At 34.9% G+C, this 8,986-nt stretch overlaps 1 protein-coding gene across 1 annotated transcript; it reads right to left on the bottom strand.

Annotated features, from left to right (window-relative positions):
- Positions 1–211: 211 nt before the first annotated feature.
- LOC104218692 (uncharacterized membrane protein At3g27390) lies at positions 212–4,905 on the bottom strand. Its single transcript, XM_009769244.2, has 10 exons — positions 4,721–4,905; positions 4,137–4,245; positions 3,617–3,809; positions 2,982–3,118; positions 2,602–2,890; positions 2,366–2,472; positions 1,818–1,974; positions 1,542–1,737; positions 1,207–1,447; positions 212–717 (listed from the first exon to the last, which is right to left on the bottom strand). Exons 1-10 carry the CDS (start codon positions 4,812–4,814, stop codon positions 480–482), a joined length of 1,761 nt encoding a protein of 586 aa, XP_009767546.1. The 5' UTR covers positions 4,815–4,905; the 3' UTR covers positions 212–479.
- Between the last annotated feature and the right edge of the window lie 4,081 nt (positions 4,906–8,986).

The following is an 8,986-nucleotide window of genomic DNA, read 5'->3' as shown; positions in this document are numbered from 1 at the left end:
GTCAAACATTAATCATGGTTAAATGGCAAGCTAGTCACGGCGTACCATCATAGCACTATCTTCTTCCCCGGAGGATCAGCCGCAACAAGATTTCTGGCTCCCAACATACCTTTACAATTTATTAAGTGTTTCGGGAGGTCATGAATAGCCGTATTTACGACATCTTTTTCCTTCTTTATTTTTGTGTGTTTATATCAAGTCCAAATTACCCTTGAGGAAATAAATACAGTTTCTGAGCTAATTTGTTCAGTAATACTGAGTGTATATCAAGTTATAAACAATTTTAGGATCCTATAGGAGAAGCTAAACCACAATATATAGTGAAACTGCTTTACTGTGTTTTCTACACCAGAAAGAAAGAGAAGCTACTACAAAAAAGAAGCTTACTCAATACCCAAAATGTACACAATTAAAGCTGATTACTACATGCTTAACTACACAAATTACATGCACCTGCGATGAGGATGATCTACTTATAGTCACACAATACTATCACCATCTCGACTGCTTTCCTCATTTTCTTTCCCCTCGTCTTTATTTCTCCTGTCCCCCTTTACGCTTTGGCGCCTGTTGCTATTTCCAGCTTTTGAGCTTCCACCATCATTATCAGCCACAAGACCGATCTGGATTGCCTCCAAATACAACACCTTCACCAAATTCTTGAAGCGTCTTCTGAATGTTGGTACCCGGGATAATGAACCAACAATACCCTGCAACCTATTTATTCATATAGAAATAGTTCACTTCTCGCTCTAATTTCAAGATAATATTAGAAGTAAGAAAATTTCAATTAAGAGAATAGTGAGTGATTCTCGCATGAGGACAGTGTGAATGATTGTAAGATATGTGGTTGACTTCAGAAAAAGAAAAGATTAAAAAGGGCAGTCCGGTGCACTAAGCTCCCGCTATGCGCGGGGCTTGGGGAAGGGCCGGACCACAAGGGTCTATCGTACTCAGCCTTTCTCTGCAAGAGGCTGTTTCCACGGCTCGAGAACCTGACCTCCTGGCCAGTTACGCCAAGGCTCCCTTTCGAAAAAAGAAAAGATTATTAGGAAGTTAAATAGGTTAGTTTGTATATGTTATATATGCAAACAGACACTATGGACTGTGGCTGCAATGCACCTAGGAAGAGATGGCGCAAAAATAATAATATTATGATTGCAAAATATAACAAGTTCGTAAAGCATTTCATAAATATAGACTTACCTCCTAATTACAGCTTGCAATTGTGCTCTCCTCACAGTATCAGTGGATGGAAATCCAGTGTTATCCCATTCCTCTGGTCTTTCATTTTTGCACCCCATTACCAACGTCCTCAGGCTAATTTCTTCATCTTCTCGCAATTGTAGTTTCTTTATTTGCTCCTTCATGACTAAGAGCGGTCCAAGAAACCACTCGAAAACTTTATCCTTTGGCCAGTTAGACTTTGTCAATTCCACCTCATCAGCTGTATATAGCATAAAAGACATAATTTCTTCCTTAAAAGTAATGCATAAGTGAAAGAGGAGGAAGATAAAAGGCAAGCCCGGAAAAAGACGTACATATTAGCAGGCCTGGCGAGTCGGATTTTGCAGATATAAGCAGACACTGTAGAATCGACCAAGCAGGTAATTTGATGCCTAGCTTCTTACAGTCCCCCTTGACGATACATTCCTCAATATCTTTGACATCTATCAAGCCTTCACGTAGGAGTATTCTGCCGTTAACCTCACAGGATTTAAAGAGCCAACCCCATACCTACCACAGACTTACCATTTAGGTTCAAGAAAATGAAAAAAATTAAGTCGCGGGTGATTTTTACATATGGCTTTTTATACCTGCATCGGCGTATATTGTTGGATTGTCTGTTTCAGGGTTTTTGATCCATGCGAAATAAGCTTCAAGCTGCGTGATCCTTCTTTTTCAATCTTCTGCTCAATTGAGTTCTTACTCTCAAGGCCTCCAGATGAGCTCATATTTCTTCGATATTGAGGCCTGGCTGCCGGAAAGAATCAGACAATCAACATCATTGATGGTATCAGTAAGTTACCCCCTCTGTTCCACTTTATACGGCACGATTCGGAGTACGAGGTCAAAGTTCTTAATTTTGACCGTGATATTAGACAGATTCTTCAACTTTTTTTAAAATAAAATTTAGATATTTAGATACTACATAAAAAGTATTATAAGTCATACGTAATAATTAATAATTCAAAATATTTAAGAAAAATATGGTCAAAGAACAACCTCATAAGCCCCCCAAATAGTAATGTTGCCACATAAATTGAACCAGAGGGAATATTTCATATCATGGATTAATGGGTTGGTTTCTTTCAGACCATAACGTAATGAACTAAAGTGATCGGCAGTAGTATACAGGCAATACCTCGTGAAGCATGACCCTTCCCTCATGTCAAGTAGGTCGTTTGTGTACTCGTCAAATATGGAAACGGCTGCTAAGATGTATGCAAGTCCCATGCGAAATGAGTCTTCCTAGCAAAACTCATGTCACTTCAGTAAGAATCAAACAACGTGCTAAACTAGTGCCTCTCAAACTTGCGAAGCCGGCAGATACAATAATCTGTTAAAATGGAAGAAACAGAAGGGGAAGAGGAAACAGACCTGATGGACCACGACCCCGCTGTAAAGCGCAAGAGCAAAACTTGAAAAGAAGGATGCCACCACAGATCCAGCAACAGCTAAAGGCCACAAAATGATTGCAAGGCCAGCAAAAGGAACACAAACCGTCTCCAGAAATGGGCCTTCCCTTCCAATTAAGTCCTCTAGTAGCCTCTTCCAACCCCTAAACAGCATGAACGGGCTCTTCCAAAGAGCAAGAGCTGTAATAAAGGGCACATCCACTGGAATTGCAAGCAGAGAAACCAAAACGCAACTCGGCAGCTTTGACAACCTACGACACAGCACGAAAATGAAAATATGGTACTCTGTAATTCACAGTCTCCGGAGAATGCCATGGAAAAGAGAATTCGGATATCACTCACTTCACTTCCATTGGTTTCTCGTCTGGATCCATTTCCTCAGAAAGCTCGTCCATGTAAGAAAAGTAAGAGTGGAAGCAAAAGTCTGTAAAATCCCGTACTACTGTGCAGCTCCCTTTAAGAGTGGAAATACAACCATCCTGATAATTTTATCAACTATAATCTTTGGCATGTAAAATACATGACTACAGTTGAACGAACAAAAGGAGCTTGCAGAAACATTCACAGTGGAAATACAACCATCCTAACAATTTTATCAACTATAGTCATTGGCATGTAAAATTCACAATTACATCAGGACAAACAGATGGAACTAGCATGAATGCCCATAGTAAAACTACCATACTCTCTGGCTTATAAATTACACTCACACACACAATGTACAAATATGTTCTTTTTAATAAGTAGATTTCATGCACATATTATTCTATTGAAGAGCTAGAAATGTTTGAATCTTTTAACATGAGCACTCTAACTCCGAAACCAGCAAACGGAAGCTCGAAAATGAAATGACAGTAGCACCCTAACTACAAGGATCGATGTCTTGTCCGACAATGCGATATTAAATTTCATCTACTTAACATTAGTTAATAGTATTAGACAAACAGAACAGAGTTTGAGTGAATGCTGAGACTCACCACAAAGCAATGGAAGATCTTCAATGTGATATTTTCTCCAATAGCCTCAAAAGTTGCTATCAACGGGGCGAAAAAACCGTACCCTATCCCACCTAGAAGACTCCCAATAATGGCTATTATGGGCCAAAGAATCAGAGGAAATGGCAATGAAACCAGTAATGCAATCTTCAAAACCCATCCAAGCTTTTTTGTTCTGAAATAGTATGAAACAAATAGCACAAAAGAAACAACAGAATACTATATCAGATACATACACAATATGTTGCATTCTAAAGGGAAGCACAGCGCACAAGCATCCCGCATTCACACAGGGTCCGGAGAAGGCCCGCACCCCAATGGAGTGTGATGCAGGCAGCCTACCTGATGAGCATCAGTGGTGGGCGAGTCTACAGCCTTAACCCGTGACCTATAAGTCACACGGGGACAACTTGGCCTTTGCTCGAGGCTCCCTTTCAATATGTTGCATTCTGTACTGTAATAAACAATACTAGAAAAAGACATATGGCAAGAAAACACATACTTTGTCACACAGTAGTAGGTCCAGATAAAATGTGCAGGCCATAGTCCAATTACAACTGCTGAATTCCCAACTGCTATTATAATTGTGACAATGGGACCAATTATTAATCCTGTCCAGACAAATATCAAACTTATCAATATCCAGAAAACATTTAATGCCAACAATTTAATGTTCTCTTACAAACATTCTCTATATATCATTTTCCTTAACTAAATGCTCTATCCAGCCAGTAGATTACTCCAACTTTAAAAGTGTGTTAACATGACCAAAACAAACAAGACAGTAACTTTGAGTAAAGTGGCAATGGTCTCAAAAAATTTATATGCATAAGTACCACACAAGTTCAAATCTTTGATTCGCCTCTGTGCAAAATATACTGCAGATATTACTACTTTGTGATATGTACAAATTTAGTACACTCCACTAACTACTACTTTGTGACGTACAAATTTAGTATAACTATGTCTTACAATTGTTCAAACCAAGGGTGTCTGAGACAATTTATTATGTGATCATGCAGAAATTTAGGGGTTGAAAACAGATATATAAAGAAAAGGGGTTGATAAAGAAATACTATAGTACACCTTTGAGAAGGCCAAGGAGGAAGAGCAAGAAGAAGAAAGGAAGAAATGATATAAAGCTCCAAAGCCTTGCCAAGAACCCTACTGGTACTTCCATGATATTAAAATTAATTAATGCTATACTAAAAACCTTCTCTTTACTCAACCAAAATCTAAAATTAATACAACGAATGATTTTTAGAGAAAGAGTATTAGATGCAAAGGCAAGGAAAAGAAAAAAAATTGTGAAAGAGGACAAAAGAGAAAAGAGAAAAGAGAAAACAGAGCCGTTACGAGGGGTGGAGCCATAACGTGGCAGAAGAAGGTGGTAGGTGTGCCACGTGGCGGAAATTAGCCTCCTTGAAAGTGAGATTCCCGCGTGGAGGAGGTTATATAGTGTGACAAACGGTGACACTTCACTCAGCACTCACGCACATCACCAGGGGCTTTGTTTTGTCGTTTATGCCCTTGAGATTTGTCCACTAACGCCTTAACGGGTTATTTGACATTTTCTGCAAATTACTAATACGGAGTATTTGTATCTATACCCGCTTTTTATATCACATTTTAACTTGTGTTCGTTTTGTAAAAAAAATTGCAAGTGTACCTGCTTTTTCACATAACTTCAGCATACGGGGCTGAAGTAACAAAGGCAATCACGCAAAACTTCAGCATTCTAGTAGCCGGACCTAAAGTTCAGCTCTAGAGCTGAAGTTTTTGTGTTGTAACTTGGAAACTTCAGCTCTAGAGCTAAAGTTTTTGTGTTGTGAGTTGAAGTTTTTCTCTTTATAATTGGGGAATCCCACTATCAAAATGTTCTAGTTTTTGACAACTCACCCAAATTTTATATAATCGTATCAATTCAGAGTGTTAAAAGGAAGGTGGTAATTGATGCTTTTCGACTGATCAATCCGCAAAACCATGATGCCAAGGCAGACAACGTCGAATCTGGGACATCTGAACAAGCCAGTAAAATTATTTAATTTTTTAAGTTTTTTGCAGAAGATAATATTTTTTTCTGAATATATGACATCCTAAAGAAAAGAGAAAAGAGAAAGAAGAACAAACTCCATGTGAATGGGAAATAATGAATTTTAAACTTACTGTTAAAGGCTCGAGCAGAAACATTCACGGTATCAAGTAAATTTCCAGCAATGGATGACGAGGTTGTGTTTCCAGACAATGAGGAAACTCGTTTTTAATGTTATAATAATCCAAATGGAAGTCCTTAGTATATTTGCTTTAGCTTCATTAATCAAAGAGAGCAATGTTGAAGTCATCGTTGTAGAAGAAGAAAAAAGAAAATGAAGGAGGAGAAGGAGGAGGAGAAAGCGAGTTGAAGTTGTTTAAAAAGTGGGTACAAATTAAAAGTTTTTAAAAATGAGTATAGGTTAAATGGGGGCGACCAAATAAGGCGCCCCGTGTAATTTTTACTACTAATACTAGTGTTAGAAACCCGCGCGATTCGCGTATTGACAAAATATTAATCTTATAAAATTATGATCTAAAATAATAATATTAATTGTTATTTTATTTTTTAACATAATGTACAGAAATATATTAAAATTTATATAACACACACTTAATACACATTATATAATAATCAAATTAATTGTTTGTTCCTTATTTACTCTTTATTAAATTAGCAAGTGCTTAGTGCTATATAATAAATTATTTGTTCCTTATTTTTTTAATTAAATTAGAAAGTACTTAATACTATATAATTTATTTATTTATTTATATTTTTATTTTTTTAATAATAGTTTTCTTAAAAATATATAGATATTTAATTATTTTAATTTAAACTCAAATAGAGTAACTTAAAAACATTTGCAGTTTTAATTTGAATATATACATTTTTACGCTATCACTTGATTTTTTTTATTCTTTCTTTATGACTATTTATTTATTATAATTTTAGTTATGTGTATACGTACGACTTTTCTCATCATAATTCTAGTTATAAGTCTTATATTTTTATATTTTTTCAAAAAATTAAATTATTTTTTGTTTCTTACTTATCTAATTGTATTATCCATTACGTCATATTATTAAATTTTCATCTGAATTTTTAGTAAATTACTCGTTTAATATAATTTAATAAATATAATTTTGTATTACTCTTGAAATTTATCTTGTATGACTTTCTCGTAATTATTTCTACATTTAAATTATAAATAATATTTTCGAGTATTATTTGCTTACTTAATTTTATCAAATACATTTAAAATGCAGGTAGAATCACGTTATATCTATTTTTCTCTTTATACATTAGTTTTTGTTCTACAATATTTTTTTGCATTTAGTGTTTATCTATAATACGAATATTATTGTATTATTATTCTAAATGATGTTGAATTAGTTCAAAGGTTAACCAAAGAAATTCTTTTATTATATGTTATAAATCTAGAAATATTAATTGCCTCCGTAGAATATGTTGTCAAAATAATTAAGCACCCTTGCTTTATAGCGCCAATTACACTTGCAATGCTATGCTGATTAAAAGTGTCGAAGACTTCCATAACCTTAGACTTATTATGTTGTTCTGCGTCAAAGTTGGCTACATAATTAAGTTTGACATCAGAAAAAGAAAGAGAACTTTTAGCTTTTCTATAGATTGAATTGTCCCATGAACTGTTATGACTTATTAGTATATTTTACTTTAATTTGTAAATGAAAGTAAATTGTCCTTGCATAAATATGTCACAACATGATTCAAAGTTCAGTCTCACTGTCCAATTCCTACTTTGAGTTAAAAATATGTACATTAAGAAAAATAATAATAAAAACAAAAGAGAGTACTGTACCTGAGATGCAGAATGATTCAGACACGGCCATCTCTGATTTCGGCACTATGACATAGTAATTGAACAATGAAAAATTACAGAGAATGATTTTGGGTGCAATTTTTCCCCGACAAATTTTCTGGTGAGAGTAAAAAGGGAACTGTAATTTTTTTAATCTAATATATGCAAGAGGAGAATATCAGTTAGTTTTAAAACTGATCGTGAGAAAGGGGAATGGAGAAAGTGAGAATAGTTGGTGGTTTCTAAGTCTTCTTTTACGTTTTTGGTTCAAATTCAAAGAAAAGAACTCATAAACAAAATTTAAAACTGTCAGCAAATAAAATTTAAAAATATCAGTTATTTTTTTTAATTTTTTTTTTGAATTCTGAAAAAAATGTCCCTACATTTTTTTAAAATAAATTTGAAACTCCAACAAAGTTGGAGAATTATCCAAAAAGTTAACATGTGTCAATTTAATATTATGCCATTTGTCATCATAATATTTTTTTGCTTCTCATATTATATATAAATAGATATAGAAGAGCGAGAGAAGCATGTCGAGGTCGTCATGTGTGCTTGCCTATAAAAGGGTATTCTGGTCATTTCAGCTTTAGTCTTTAATTTCCCTTAAAACACCTGTAGGCGCTCTAACAGTGACAACAACAAAGTAGTCGCCTAGATTATGATGGGCGCTTGGGTTTCTATGTTGCTGGCCCAACGCGTGGACTTCCATGTAACATCTGACCACTTCATATTATCAGTCATAATACTATCTCAAAGTTCCCATCTCTCTGAACACCTCCATGAAATCTTTGCTTCCTCTCGCTGCTATTGTTTGTCTATGCTGGTCCTTATCCTGTGCTTAGAGGTCTACAGTATTTCAGTATGACAGATAGGTCACTTTCTATCTCTATCTGTTCATCTTCTTTGTTTTTCTTTGTCTGCCTTTTGATTTGTATCTTTCAAAGAAGAATGAAATAGGTAATTTCAAAGGCCAGAATTAAATTTGCTTTGCTTTTGTCTCTCTTTGCTCAGAATTCCATAACCTTCTTCTTCGCTGTAAGAAAAAATTGGAATTTAACTTGGATTTTTGTACTTCGTTGGTTGCTAAATTGATATAATCACATGGTTCACGGTCACCGCTGATCTTCGCTCAGAATTCCTTGGGTTTCTGCTTCTTCGTTGTAACAGAAAATTGGGTTTTTGCTTGGGTTTTTGCAGTTCAGTGGTTGCTCAATTGACATACTTTTTTCATTATATGTAACTGTGATTGTTTTATTTTTGGGTTCTTGCTGATTTTTTGCTCGAAATTAAATTGTAATTTTATGTTAATTTTGTGAAATTCAAAAATACCTTGAAAGAAATTGGAATTTCCTTCTACTATCTAACTATTCTCCATGTTTGTTTATGTTTGAAGGTTTTTTGTATTTCGACCAAGAGTTACAAATTGGGGATTTAGAATGGATGAAGGTTACTTTGTTGGATTTAAGCTACAATTTTAATC

The sequence above is a fragment of the Nicotiana sylvestris genome, chromosome 7 (assembly GCF_000393655.2).
Source record: "Nicotiana sylvestris chromosome 7, ASM39365v2, whole genome shotgun sequence".
NCBI lineage: Eukaryota > Viridiplantae > Streptophyta > Magnoliopsida > Solanales > Solanaceae > Nicotiana > Nicotiana sylvestris.
This window is presented reverse-complemented; position numbering and strand designations above follow the sequence as displayed.

Excerpts from the sequence above, each read along its gene's own strand:
- LOC104218692 (XM_009769244.2), bottom strand. The coding sequence starts at position 4,814 with ATGGAAGTACCAGTAGGGTTCTTGGCAAGGCTTTGGAGCTTTATATCA. Across the intron at positions 4,246-4,720 it reads CCTCCTTGGCCTTCTCAAAG|GATTAATAATTGGTCCCATT; the intron begins GTGTACTATAGT and ends TTGTCTGGACAG. Across the intron at positions 2,473-2,601 it reads GCGGGGTCGTGGTCCATCAG|GAAGACTCATTTCGCATGGG; the intron begins GTCTGTTTCCTC and ends GAGTTTTGCTAG.